The sequence below is a fragment of the Loxodonta africana genome, chromosome 13 (genome assembly GCF_030014295.1).
Source record: "Loxodonta africana isolate mLoxAfr1 chromosome 13, mLoxAfr1.hap2, whole genome shotgun sequence".
Lineage (NCBI taxonomy): Eukaryota > Metazoa > Chordata > Mammalia > Proboscidea > Elephantidae > Loxodonta > Loxodonta africana.
The window spans coordinates 37,132,599-37,147,259 of record NC_087354.1 but is presented as its reverse complement, the minus strand read 5'-3'; the positions used below and the strand labels follow the sequence as shown (position 1 = coordinate 37,147,259).

The window sequence follows — 14,661 nt, the reverse complement described above, 5'->3', positions numbered from 1 at the left end:
GTATTTGTATATACGTGTATGTCTTTGTGAAATCACTGGGTGGTACAAATGATTAACACCCTCAGCTGCTAACCAAAAGGGTGGCTGTTCGAGTCCACCCAGAGGCACCTCAGAAGAAAGTCCTGGCAATCTATTTCCAAAAACTCAGCCATCGAAAACGCTATGGAACACAGTTTTACTCTGACACACATGAGGTCGCCATGAGCTGGAGCCCACTTGGCAGCAACTGGTTGATTTGGTATGTATTTGCACATATATGCATGTATTTGCATATATACATATGTATGTATCTATACTCTGGAAGAACGCATAAGAAATTGGTAATGATGGCAGCCTTTGTGGAGGTAAACTGGGTTGCTGGGGTCAGGGGTGTCACTCTTGAATGTTGAATCATGGGAACGTGTGGCCAATTCTACAATTTTAAAATAAAAGAAGACAGTGGCTCTTTGGGAGTGCCTGTCTGAGGGGTGTGGTGACATCCATTCCCACCCCCCTACTCCTCCGAGCTGCACCCTACACTGTCTGGCCACCAGGACACTCCACGTTCCAGCCTTCCAGAGAGTGGTCATCACTGAGCATGCTCAGCTTCCCCTGAGGGCCCTGGCAGATAGGGGAGGCCTCTCTATTTGCAGTGACTCTGTCCTTGGTGTCAGCAGCACTCCCCTGCTGGTGCCCCTTGTACAAGCCCCTGGGACACAAGTGCTTCTTGGCTGGTTTGTGTCTTTCTACAGGCCAGTGCGTGTTCCATAACAGTCTGTTTCCCTCATTGTCCAGAATACAGGATGCTTTCAGACGTAATGACCCCCTTCTCCTCACCCCTGCCCAACTGGTATCAGCTTATCTATCTGCTCTCCTCTTGGAACACCAGCCCCTCCCAGCCCCAGCTTCCCACTGCCTGCAGAGCTGACCAGGAGGTGAGTGTGGCAAGAGGGCAGAAGAGGCCCTGCGTGGGAGGAAAGCAGGTGGCAGGGTAGCAGCAGGCTTAGGGGATGGGGGAAACCAGGCATGTTGAGAACACTGCACACTGACCAGGTTCTCCTAAATGAGTCCACCAACTTCCTGAGTTTGACTAAGAGCCCAAGAGTCATTTAAGCAAAGTTGATTATATTTCACTCATATAGCCTGACAGAAGATTGCCAGGTCTTTCTTCCGAGGTGCCTCTGAGTGGACCTGAACCTCCAACCTTTCGGTTAGCAGCCGAGCACATTAACCGTTTGCTCCATCCAGGTACCTGGGCTCCTAGGAGGCCCTGGTAAATCCCTGTTGAGCCAAAGGTACTGATGGGGAGTGTTAACATTCTCAGAATGCCATGTCAGCCTTTAAAATCCTCTTCCTCATTAATTCAGGGGAAGCCCAGTTGCTAAAGTACTTCTTGTCACACTTGGTCAGGGATGACAGAGACACTGAGCTTGATGAACAGAAGGGAGGCTGGCAAGGACCCCGCCCCTCTAAGCATCAGCACAGCTTGCTTAGCAGGCTCCCTGCCTCCTGCCACTAAGCCCATCGTTAAGGCTCCTTTGCCTTTCTCCTCAGCTACTCTGTGTATGTATGTGTGACATGATCGGATTTGCATTTTGGAAAGACTGTTCTGAACTGCAGGACCCAGTGACTGTGGGGAGACAGTGGGTGACATCAGTGCTGTCAACCTAGTACTTCTGCCCTCCCAGCCCGCGGGAGGTCTGCACTTCCCCCACCTCTGACACTAGGGCTGTGCAAGTTGCCTCATGCAGTGAACTGTATGGGGAGTGGATCATTTCTGGGTGGGAGCTTCAGGAGTAGGGGGTTGGTCCCATTCCCTCCCTTCTGTCAGGTGACTGGGAAGCAGGTGTCAGGATGGAGCCCCTACCAGCCTGGGCCAGAGCAGTCACAGTGAGCAGAACCCTCCTGCCAACCTGCACGGGACATAAAGCCTGAGCGGGAAATAAACCTTTGTTGTATTAACTGGGCCTGGCGTTGTTTGTTACCGCAGCACAACCCAGTGTGTCCTGACTAGTACACCAGTTAGGAGGCCACCAAGAAAGTTCAGCTGAGAGATGACAGCAGCCTGGACTAGAGCTGTGCGGGAAGCGAGGGAGCGACAAGGATGGATCATAGCGACCCCATAAGACAGAGTAGAACTGTTCCATAGGGTTTCCAAGGCTATAATCCTCTGTCTTATAGGGTCACTATGAGTTCGAACCAAAGGGTTTGGTTTTGGTATGAAATCTTTATGGAGGTAGACTGCCACATCTTTGTCCCGCAGAGTAGCTGGTGGGTTCGAACCGCAGCAGCCAAAGGCTTAACCACTGTACTACCAGGGCTCCTTCTGTAAAGACTGCAGCCTAGAAAACCCTATTCTACTCTGTTACGTGGGATCGCAATAACTGTGCTGTGCTAGGGTTTTACAAACATCATCCAATTTAACACTCAGAACAGTGCTGGGATGTAGGCTCTATTATGGCGGCCATTTCACAGATGAGGAAATTGAGGCTCAGAGAGCTTGAAGACTTCCCAAGCTAGGAGCGGGGAGAGCCAGGATACAAAGCCAGGTCTGTATGGTTTTTCCCTAACGCTGCCTCATCCTTAAAGGCAGTGGAACTCCATCAACGAGTGAAGCGGGAGGCCGGAAATCGCGGCTGCGCATTTGGCGGCTGCGTGCTCCTCTTTCAGCCGGGAGTGTCCAAGCCCCCCAGCTGCTCCTGCACGACAGTCGCCCTGACGGAAGCGTCTGGGCGTTGGCAGTGTTCTGGGCCCCTCTCAAGTCCACGCGTCACTGATGCTCCCGCATGAACATCAGGGGGCTGAGTCTTGTTCTTGGCTGCGTGCGCGCAGGCAACGGCTGAAACACCGGCTTTGGTATCAGCTCCAGACTCCCACGGATTCCAGGGAAACCGGACTGCAGGGCGTGGATGCCTGCTTTGCTGATTTTTTTCCTCGACACTCATGGGATTCAGAGTTACAAGGTTCCCACCCAAGCAGAAACAAAAGCCGCCTTCACCAAAGTCACCAGAGAGGCTGTGCCATTATTTCCACTTCCTGTTAGTTCTCCATTTTTCCTTCATTTATCTTGGCAGAGGATCGAGCAGTCCCTAGCCCAAATCTTTATATTGTGTGTTTGTGGTTGAAGGCTCTGGTTTTGATGTCAGACTTGGGATCACGTGCCAGCTTTGCCACATACTCATTCTGTAACCTTGAACAAGTTACTTAATGTCTCTGAGCCTCAGTTTTGCCCTCTCTAAAGTGGTAATATTAGTGACTACCTCACAGGGCTGGTGGGATGATTAATGGAGGTGCCTTGTGTAAAACATGTGCTACGGTGCCTGGCACATCATAGGTGCTTGATAAATGGTTGATAAATTGTTATCCAGTATTTTTGGTCTAGTGTGTTGAAGGATCCTGCTACAAGATTATATATATTTAAATATGGACTCATAGCATGTCAGAGCTGAAGCACTATCTGTTGGTGAAGGTCAGACTTATGCAGAAACGTCATATATAATGTATACTATAATACATACATCTCTCTCTCTCTCTCTGTGGAAGGAGCCCTGATGGCGCAACAGTTAATTGCTTGGCTGCTAACAGAAAGGTCGGCGTTTCAAAACCTCCCGCTGGCTCTGCGAGAGAAAGACCTGGCAATTTGCCTCTGCCTAGAAAACCCTATGGGGCAGTTCTATTCTGTCACATGGGGTCGCTATGACTTGGAATTGATTCAGCGGCACCCAACAGCAACATAATATACTGAATATATTGTAGATGGCCAGAAGAACAAACAAATCAGTCTCAGAAGAAATACAACCAGAATGCTTCGAAGAAATACAACCAGAACACAACCAGAGAAGGGAGGATGGCGAGACGTGGTTTTGCTTTTACTTTGGACGCGTCATCAGGACAGATCAATCTCTAGAAAAGAACATCAGGTTTGGTAAAGTAGAGGGTCAGCGAAACCAGGGAAACCCTCAGTGAGATGAACTGGCACAATCGCCACAGCAATGGCCTCAAACATAGCAAAGATCATGCAGATGGTACAAGACTGGGCAACATTTCGTTCTGTTATCCATAAGGTTGCCATGAGTTGGAACCGACGAGATTGCAACTATCAACAACTAAAAGCTGTTCTGCTGTGGTTGACATAGGGGTGTGGCCCCCAGCATGCTCCCCACCTCATTTGCCTCCCAGCCCCAAAGGTGGCCACCTAAGAGCCCCTGTAGAAGCCCAAGGCTCCTCTGAATGAGGCAGGAAAACCGTAGACCAGGGTTGTTGAGTGACTTGTCCAGTCACTGGGAGGGAAAGAAGGTTCAAACCCTTCTTCAGGAGTGTGGATTGGCAAACCTTCTGGGCCTCCCTTCCTCCATCTGTGACCCAAAACCAAAAAAACCCTCGCCTGTTCCCGTCAAGTTGATTCCAACTCATAGCGATCCTATAGGAACTGCCCGGTAGTCTTCAAGGAGTGGCTGGTAGATTCGAACTGCTGACCTTTTGATTAGCTGTGGAGCTCTTAACCACTGCACCACCACGGCTCCCCATCTATGACTGAACCAAAACCAAACCTGTTGCCATTGAGTCGATTCTGACTCATAGCAACCCTATAGGACAGAGTGGAACTGCCCCATAGGGTTTCCAAGGAGCAGCTGGTGGGTTCAAACTGCTGACCTTTTGGTTAGGAGCCAAGCTCTTAACCACTGCACCACCATCTGTGACGGGGAGTGAAAATACCTACCTGGCAGTGTAGTAGAACTGAAAGGAGAGAGGTTGTGCCCCCACCCTGTAGGAAGTCCCCGTATCATCGAGTGACCTTCACACCAGTGCCTGCACTTGGAGAAGAGGAAGCAAAGGCTGACTGGCTAAGCCAGCTGTGAAAGTGTCTAAAGCAGGCAGATCCCAAAGAGACCACATGAAGGCTCTGCCCAGTTGGCACTGTCCTCCACCAGCCCTTGCCTAGCCTGCATGTCCCCTGCTGTGTACCTGGCAGCCACATCACTTCACTCCATGGGCTCTGGGCAACAGGGTGCCACCTGCTGAGCCTCTGAACATGCCCTTCCAATCAGCCCATCCCTCCAGCACACTCCCCAGCTGTCCTTGTGGGACTGCATTTGTCTCTTTAATAAACATCCTCACCACGCCTTGGGAGAGGCTAAAGCCCTTTTCTGCCCTTAGGCACCTCAAGCTTGACCTCCCTGTGATGATTAACGTTGTATGTCAGCTTGGCTAGGCTATGATTCGCAGGGGTTTGGCAGACGTCGGACTGCCTGCCTGTCCACAATGTGATCTATCAGTTGAAAGGGGCGTTTCCTTGGGGGTGTGGCCTGCCTCTAGTATATAAATGGATGTTCTGGTAAATCTCTTTCTCTTTCTTGACCCCGTACTCTTCTTAAAGTTCTGTTGTACATAGAGTCGCTATGAATCGGAACCGACTCGGTGGCACCTAACAACAACAACACTCTTCTCATCGTCTGACCTCCAGTTCTCAGGACAAAAGCCTGCAGAAGTCTTCAGCTTGCTGCCTGACCTGCAGATTTTGGATTCACCAGCCCCTGGAACCCTGTGAGCCGACGGAGGCCTCCAGCCTGCCGCCTGACCCGTGAGCGGTTTCCTTGAAGTAAATCTCTCTCTCTACTTATATACACGCTTCACTGGTTTTGCTCCTCTAGAGAACCCAGACTAAGAGACTCCCCAAAAGGGGACTTGTTGTCTCCCACTCCCTCCCAGCCTGCTTCTCCTCCAAATTGTCTCAGTGGTGGCATTGCATCTGCCCAGATTCCTAAGGCATAAACGCGGACAGAAGGGTTTGTTACATCCAACTGGACACAAAAACCAAGACCAAACCAGCTGCTGTCGAGTCAACTTCAACTCATGGCAACCACATGTGTATCTGAGTAGAACTGCGCTTTGTAAGGTTTTCAGTGGCTGCTTTTTCAAAGGTAGATCACCAGGCCTTTCTTCCAAGGTCCCTCTGCGTAGACTCGAACTGCCAGCCTTTCTGTTAGTAGCCCAGCGCTTGACCATCTAGGCCACCCAGGGACTCCTAACTGGACACAAATCCTGCCAATTCCGCACCCGAGTATCTCTTGGTAAAGTCTTTATCATAAAGACCTCGTTCCTTCGCCCTTTCAGGACTTCCACATCTGTCACCTAGACTACTAATGGCAACAGCCCCTGATGGGGGCCTACCTCCCGCCCCTCAGCCCACTCTCCCGGCACTTCGGTTTTAGTGGGGAAGACAATCGACAGCAAACAACCATCCAAATCTGTAAACCCATCCCAGACTGTGGTGACAGGGAGGAAGAGAAGTGTGCTATCAACGAACACGATGGGAACATGGGGTTATTCCCGCTCCGTGGTGAGGGAAGGCCTCTCTTCAAGGGGGCTGCTTCTTGGCTAAGACCTGCAGACTGTGGAGTCCTCGCACCTATGGAAAGGCCAGCAAGGCTGCCCATAGTTCCAGAGGCAGGCCCAGCCTGGCAGGAATAGGGCCCCAGGACTGTGTGGGGTGCTCATCTCCCCACTCTATCCCTAAAGGGGGAGAAGGAACTGGTCATTCAAAGTATGTGGGGGTGGGAAATCATTCCAGGCAGAGGGAACAGCTTCTGCAAAGGCCTGGAGGTAGAAGAGAGGAGGCCAGTGCAGGAGTGGGAAGACCAGCCTGAGCAGGGTGAGGAAGAAGGAGAGTGGGGGAGGGACAGAGTGAGAGGCTGGAGCTCGCTGGGTCCTCCAGGTCATGGCTGGGAGATGGAATTTTTCCTAAAGGTGAAGGGGAGATCCTGATGCTGTCAGTGGCATACTACCATGACCTGATTTGCATCTTAAAAGATAACTCTGGCACTTGCAGTGTGGAGGGGGAACTGGGGTGGGTCCAGGTGAGACAATGGCCCTGTTTTTCAATAAATCCAGTGTCACACCATAAGCCCCTGAACCCCGGCAGGGGCAGGGGGAGAGAGTCTGAGTCTTCAGGAGAGAGAATTTCCAGTACTTGGAGTCTCTGGGTGTTGCAAACGGTTTAACCTCACTGCTAACCAGAAGGTTGCTGGTTCAAGTCCACCCAGAGGTACCTCAGGAGAAAGGCCTGGTGATCTTCTTCTGAAAAATCAGTCATTGAAAACACTGTGGAGCACAGTTCTAATCTGACACTCACGGGGGCATCGTGAGTCGGAAGTGACTCAGTGGCTCAATGGCAACTGCTGTGTGTGTGTGTGCGCGCGCGTGCGTGCGTGTTATTGCTGTGGGAGTGAATCTAGAAGAGAGGTCCATACTCAACTGTGAGCGCTTTGAAGACAAGGGTTAAATGTTATTCTTCTCTGTATCTGCAGGATCTAGCACAGGCTTGGTGTGAGAGCTAAGATGTTTACTGCACAAATAAGTAAGACGGAAATTTTAGTTCAAGCTTGTGTAGGTACAATCTGTCCCTGACCCTGGCCCCACTGTCACCAGGCAAAGGGGCAAGTGCCTGGTACTTCCTTGTCTCATTCCAGATGTAATCACTGAGCCTCCCCAACCTGGAAATGGAATAGGGAGATGAACAGCCCACACGGTTAGTCCTGGGGCTCCGTGCCCGCCTGGCCCTGGACCGTCAGGCAGCCTTGCAGCCTTTCCGTAGGTGCAAGGACTCCATCGTCTGGGCCGCTGGCACTGCTTAGGCCAGAGTCCCGGGGCTTTGTGTCCAAGGGGTGCCGTTTCTAGTGCAATCTTATTCCCCTGCAGTTCACATTTGTGTTTTTCTGATTGGCTGAGAGGCAGACTGTGCTAGAGCTGGCTCATCAGGAGGGCGGGCTTTGCAGTGGAGGGAGCAGAGCTGCAGAGTGAGAAAGCTAAAGAGTTCATCTCATTTCTGCCACTGCCTTGCTGGGTGACCACAGAAGAGACTGTTCCACCTGAAAGGGGACACACTCATGGCCTCAGGGCCGTGGCTCACCTGCATCGACCTGGCCAATGGGTAACATGTTCTATAAACAAGGACTAGGCCTACGGTTTTTTTCTAGGAGGGAAAAAAATTTTTTTTTTTTTTTTAGGAGGGAAAGGGTCCAACCAGGCAGACAGTAGGTACCGAGTGGCTCTCAGAGTAGCTAGGGAGTACAAATGGTTAGCGCACTTGGCTGCTAATCAAAAGGTTGGAGGTTCAAGTCTACCCAGAGGTGCCTCGGAAGAGAGGCCTGGTGATCTATGTCCAAAAAATCAATCACTGAAAACCCTATGGAGCACAGTTCTACTCTGACACACATGTGACTGCCATGAATCAGAACTGGCTCCACGGCAACTGGTTAGGTAGCCCCCAGCTTCCAGCGTCTCTGCCCACATCACCGGTAAGGTTCTGGCTTGAAGAGATTTGCCTGCACCTCTTCATGGCCCTGCCTCGGTCCTAGGTGAATGAAGAACCTGGTCTCCACATTTTGACCACTCTGGGGGCTGGGGGGTGCTGGGGCTGGTTTGGCTGCCCCTCCACCCCAGAAGCTGGCTGGAAACCTTATTGCAGTGTGCTTGGGACAAGGATGGGAAAAGGCAGTGTGGGTGACTCCACGATAAGGCAGGTTATGGAACACCCAGGGTCAACCTCACGGGAAGCTGAACTCAAAGTCTGAGTCCAAGGCACTCAGGCCTTCGGTGTATGGGCCGCGTGGACTGTAGGGTCAGGAGGAGATGAAGTCAAGGGTGAACAATAGGGTCCAGGCCAGGGAGCCAGCTTGCAGGTGCCAGCAGACACGGGGCGGGGAACAGCTGTGCCCGTCTGGCTTACGGAGGCTTTGGGACCAGGCAGGGCTCCAGGACCTTGTAGCTGCACCAGATGACTCGGACCAATCTAGAAGCAGCCAGGCGAGGCTGCACCATGTTGGGATGAACCTGGTGATCCAAGCCTGGGTTCCCAGAGCACCTGTACGTCCTGCTAGTAGAGCACCTTCCCAGCAGGTGACTTTCATCTTTATCTGCATCTGTCTCACCCAGGGGCCCAGGGACTGTGACGATACAGCTTCTTAGGGCTGGGACATGGCCCCAGGACCTGGTGCCCAGTCAGTCCTCAGAACATGAAATGTGGCATTAACATCTGATACACCAACAAGTCCAGTTCAGTAGGCACCATGCACCTACTATGTGCTTTGTCCTTGGTTAATAAGACCCCACTCCTGCCATTGGGTGGGTTCCCAACAAAACCTTGGTTTCTATTCCTTCAGAAACCATTGCTGGGCCTTCAAGGAGGAAGCTGCCTGCTTGGATCTGGGTAAACATGATGTCCTTCTAAAACCAAGTCTTCCCTAGATACTAACTTGTTGTTTTTTGCTGCCATCCAGGCAGTCCCTGACTGGTGGTGACCCCATACACAATGAGATTGGACCGTTGTGATCCATAGGGTTTTCTCTGGCTAATTTTCGGAAGTAGATTGCAAGGCCTTTTTCCTAGTCTGTCTCAGTTTGGAAGTTCTGCTGAAACCTGTTCAGCATCATAGCAACATGCAAACCTCCACTGATAGGTGGGTGGTGGCTACCCATGAGGTGCACTGGTAGGGAATCACCTGAGTCTCCCACGTGGAAGGTGAGAATTCTACCACTGAACAACTGCTGCCCCAGATACTAACTTGTCTTGTGCCGTTGACTTGATTCCAACTAATGGCGACTCCGTGTGTTAAAGAGTAGAACTGCTCCATAGGGCCTTCTTGGCTGTAATCTTTATGGAGGAGGCCCGGTGGTACAGTGGTTAAGTGCTTGGCTGCTTACTGAAAGGTTGTTCGTTTGATGTAGCGGTCTGCTTCCTTAAAGATTACAGCCTTGGAAACCCAATGGGGCAGTTCTACTCTATCCTACAGGGTCACTATGAGTTGGAATTGACTCCATGGCCTTCGGTTTGGTTTTTAGTTTAATCTTTATGGAAGCAGATCTCAAGACCTTTTCTTCCCCAGTGCCACCGGGTGGGTTTGAACTGCCATCCTTCTGGTAACCAGTCAAGTGCAAACTGTTTGCGCCATCCACAGACCTCCAGATACTAACCAGTCCTGTCAAACTGATCACCTCATTGAGGCCTCTTAATGCTGATGCCTGGCCACTTGCCCAGTAGGTTTGAGCCAAGACTTCCTACGGGCCCAGACACAAGGCAAACCTGGTCACAGAATGGCCAGGAGCTGGGCCTCTTACACTGGGCTCTGTCATGGGGTGCTCAAGTCAAGGATAAACACGGGGCAGCTTCTGGGGCCATCAACTTTATGCAAACATTTAGAAAAAATTATTTTTTGCACACACATAGAGGCTAGAGTGGAGCCCTGGTGGCACTGTGGTTAAGACCTTGGCTAGTAACCAAAAGGTCGGCAGTTCAAATCTACCTGCCATTCCTTGGAAACCCTATGGGGAATGTCTACTCTGTCCTATAGGGTCAATATGAGTCAGAACTGACTCGATGGCACCTAACAACAACAACAACGGAGGCCAAAGGAGCAGGATCGACTTTTCCACACGTACCAAAATCTTGTTCTAGAGTAGGACGTAAAGCCTTTCTAAGTGTATGAGATGAGATGTGAGACTTTAACGAAAGTTTACACCTTGACTGCGCAGCACTAAATTATTGCCTGGTACTCTCAACCCGGTTCTGTTCTCCAGTGCAGGAGGGCTACTCTTGTGAGCATGTTTGAGGGTCTTTGCTGGTGTTCTGAGGAAACGCTTACAGCTCTGAACATGTGTGCAGATTGTCACTTGGTCTGCACTCCTGCCTCTCCATGAGCCTCTCCTAGCCTGATTTGATACCTGAGCCAGGATTGAATGATCTGGAATCAACATACAGTCTCATTTTTAGGAATTCTTAGACACAGCATGAATTCTAGGTCTGAATCTGCCACTGATTTACTGTGTGACTTAGCATAGCTCCCTTTCCCTCTCTGGCCCTCAGTTTCCTCATCTATAAAGTGGGAAGGATGGGTTGGACAATGGCTGAGGTTCCTTTCACCTTTGATATTTTGTGACCTAAGGCCTTTAGTGCCTGCCAAAAGAACAAACAAACAAAACCAAATCCATTGCTGTTGAGTCAATTTCGACTCATAGCTACCTTATAGAACAGAACTGCCCCATAGGGTCTCCAAGGAGCACCTGGTGGATTCGAACTGCCAACCTTTTGGTTAGCAGCTGAACTCTTAACCACTACACCACCAGGGTTTCCAGTGCCTGTCCAGGTGGGTATAATTCAGATTCGACTAAGATTTATCTAGATTCAACTAAAAGGTGCTCTGAGCATTCACATACATTATTTAATTTAGTTTTCTCAGACTCTGGAAAGGTAGGTGTTACTATCACCATTTTAGAGATTATAAAATGTAAGCTCAGGGAAGTTTAGTGTGTTAACCAAGGTCACACAGCCAAGAAGTGGCAACTCTGAGATTCAGTTTCAGGCCGTCTAATTTGTGTCCAGGGTGCTGAGAACTGACACTCTGAGCCCAGTGCCAACTTGGCTTCCCCCATTTGTCCCTCCTTGCCCCCAGGAGCTCAGCTGAAGGATGGAGGTGGGCTCAGGCTGGTGCTGGAGGTCACTGGTAAGTACAGTGAGGGCTGTTAATGTTCTGGAAGGCTGTCTTGGGGCACGTCATCAAGGGCTGAGAGCAGCATCTCTGGCCCTCCCTGGGTCTGGCTCTCCCAGGTGAGTCCTCTAGGCCCCATCTGTGCTCTAAGCTTAAGGAGCCGCCTGCTCTTTGCTATGCTTTGCCATCTGGAAGCCCCTGCCTGCCATGTGGCTCGCCATCTCCAGAGGCCCACCCTCAAAAATTCCTTTGCACATTTCCCAGCCCCCAGGAAACATCTCCATCAGGAGCAGGCAGAGGGCAGGGAAGGAGGAGGTGTGTTGGCGACTGAACCAGGATCTCTGTCCTGGTGATTAGAGGGGAGGTGACTAGGAGGAAAGGGTATTTTAAGCCTTGCTTTATTTTGGGCAATCCATCACAAGCAGTCTGCCAGCAGCAAGGCTTTTGAGATCTCAGTTGCCTACCAGAACCTTGGGGTGGCCCTGACTCCTGGTATGACATTGGGCAGGTGGATTTCTCTCTCTGGGCCTCAGTGTCCCCATCTAGGCAATAACCAGCTGGTTGGGTCCAACAGATCTCAGGTCCGTCCCATCGGTGACATTTTAGGATCCACTATTACTTACCTTCCCAGAACCAGGGGCTTGGGCCAAATGCCTTTGGAAAACGCATCAAGCTTACAGATCGCTCTCTCGCTGTCTGGGTATTCCCACTCCTTAACTACAGGTGCCCCTGTCCCCTTCCCCACCCCAAAGGCGCACCCCATCCTGCCCAGGCCCCCCGGCAGGTCCAGGCCTAGCCCTTTAGCCTTGCAACTCAGTAACCGCGAGGGCAGCGCTACAGCCACGACTGCGGCGGTGGCAGTGGCGGCGCTGGCGGCGGCGGCGGCGGCGCAGGGGGCGGGGGAGGAAAAAGCGCCCCCGCAGCAGCCCGGATTCTACCCCCGGCGCGTCAGAGCGCTCTTCCGAACCCCTCGGTTTGTTGCTCGGGGCCGGAGTCGGCTGGGAGCCCGCTACCGCTCGATCGCATCCAACCGATCCTGCGGTTCCGCAACCCCGAACTCCGAGGAGCGGGCGCAGGCTCCTTTTCTCTCCCAGGCGCTGCGAGGCAGGGGGCTGCGGCCCTCGGGCGCCTCAGTGTAGCCCTTCCGGTGCCTAAGCGCGGGGAATTACACCTCCCCTCCTGGCCTGACAGTCTGGGCTGTCCCGCGCTGGGGGAAGTGGGTGGGGTGGTGGCAGAGGAGGTTGGGAAGACCATTTTTGGCTGGACCTGGGTCCAGATTCATCGTCTCTGTCTGATCCCTCCAACCCCATCTCCCTCCGCATCTCCCGGTCTCTGCCCCTTTGTCCCCACCTCCCACGGGGCTCAGCTTGCCGGGCGAAGGGCAGCCGCAGCCCGTACCTACTCCCCGTCCGCAGTCCCTGCCCCCTCTGCTCGCCAGGGGGTCACCCCCCCGGTTAAGGCCAACTTTCCTCTCCCGCCGAGGGCGGCGAGCGTAGAAGGACCAAAGTTCGGGATCCATCGGCCAGCCGAAGGCTCTGCACCCCGAGGACCGCGGTCCGGGCGCGGGGAGGTCAGGACGCGGCGCTCGCCTCACCTGTTTCTCCAGCGGCTCCTTGGCCGAGAGCGCCGGCTTGGGGGAGGGCGCGCGGTCGCAGACGCAGCCCTCCAGCAGGTAGAGCCCCGAGGGCCGCGAGCTCGAGTCGCTCTCGAAGTAGAAGAGCAGGTTCTGCAGTAGCGCGAACCACTTGGTTTGCCATTTTGTGTTGTCCGAACTCCGCTTGCTCAGGTACCCCTTTCGCGTACCGTCCTTGCGCGCCAGCAGTCCCAGGGACGCGACGTGCCCATCGTTCAGCCGGATCCCCTTCTGCATGGTGCTCGGAGGCCAGCGAGACCCCACGCGCTTACATCTTCTCCGGCCGGCACTCCGCAGACCCCAGTCAGTGCGCGCTGCGCGCTGCCTCTCTCTGGCGCCGGCTCGTTTGCTCTCCCCCTTTTCCTCCCTTCCCTCCCCCAAACGTCTACACTCCAGGATCTGGCGCCAGACCGCGGCTTCCCGAATCCAGATGTGCCATTCCCCGACCGCACGTCTCCTCTGCTCTGCAGAGCCCCCGGGCCCAGGAAATGCCGCCCGACCCTCCCCGGGCGCCTGGCAAACTGAGGGACTGGCGAGCTGCGCGCTGGCGAGGGGCAGGCGGAGTCATGTGACGCCGATCCCTCGAAGAGCCCGTTTCAGCAGCGAGGACAGGGACACACGCACGCAGCCCCGGCAAGGCGCAGAGCCGCTCGCAGGCTGCACCTTGGCGCCCCCTCCCCTTCCTCGGACACACACACACACGCACACTCGCACGCACACACACGCACACACACACATCCTGCCCCCCGTCCGGGACTCCCCTTCTCCTCTTCGGATGTTTATAAAGCAAATCAGATCAATTTTCATTTAGCTCAGTGGAACCCCAGAGACTCGCCATCCCGGGAGTTTGCATCTTTGCGCCCCACCGCGGCGCACTGTAGATCCGGGGTCAAGTGCCAGTTGTTTTCTCCTCCAAAGGCCTCCCCACCCCCCGTACTTTGTCTAATTCGAAGTGGACGGAGGAAAGTGGATGGCGAAATAGATTTGAAAGCGCTTTCAGCCCTAATCTTTGCGTAACCGACCAGCATCTCAGCATCTTGTCCCACTCCTGGCAGCTTCCCCAGCTACCTGGGGACAATGCGGGGGGCTGGGGGGGGAAGATGGGGAAGGGAGAGGTGAAGGTTTATTTTATTTTATTTTAAGCGTTGCCATAATTACCGGCTCCACCCCCTGAGCCCTGAGGTCTGGCTGGCGAGCCGCTGCTGGGAGTTTTCTGCAAATACCCCCCAAAGCCTGAAGGCGGGCTTCAAACGCAGGCGCCGGGGACTATGGGAGCCTTCAAATAGCTGCGCTGGCGCAATGATACCTTAATGATAGATTTTCCGTTCTTATTTTTAGCTCCCATTCGCCTACACAGTTACACGGCATTTATCCGAGAACGTCACAGCGCCCGCTGCACCGGGAGGGCGCACGGGCCGCCAGGCGAGCTGAGGAACAGGGAGCGCGCACCACCGTCTGCCGCAGAGCGCAGCGGCCACTCTCGGACGGGGGAGCGGCGCCGGCCCGGCCTGTTTGCGGTGGCGATGGGCGGGCACGCAGCCCTGGGAGGAAGGACACCATCTTTCAG

General features: G+C 53.3%; 1 protein-coding gene across 2 annotated transcripts in view; it reads right to left on the bottom strand.

Moving 5' to 3' along the window:
• Window positions 1-13,331, bottom strand: part of RASGRF1 (Ras protein specific guanine nucleotide releasing factor 1) — a 113,585-nt gene extending 100,254 nt beyond the window's left edge. For both annotated transcript variants that reach the window (XM_003413852.4, XM_003413851.3), the window contains exon 1: window positions 13,056-13,331. In XM_003413852.4, coding sequence (XP_003413900.2) covers window positions 13,056-13,331 — 276 coding nt within the window. The remainder of the gene's footprint in view (window positions 1-13,055) is intronic.
• Between the last annotated feature and the right edge of the window lie 1,330 nt (window positions 13,332-14,661).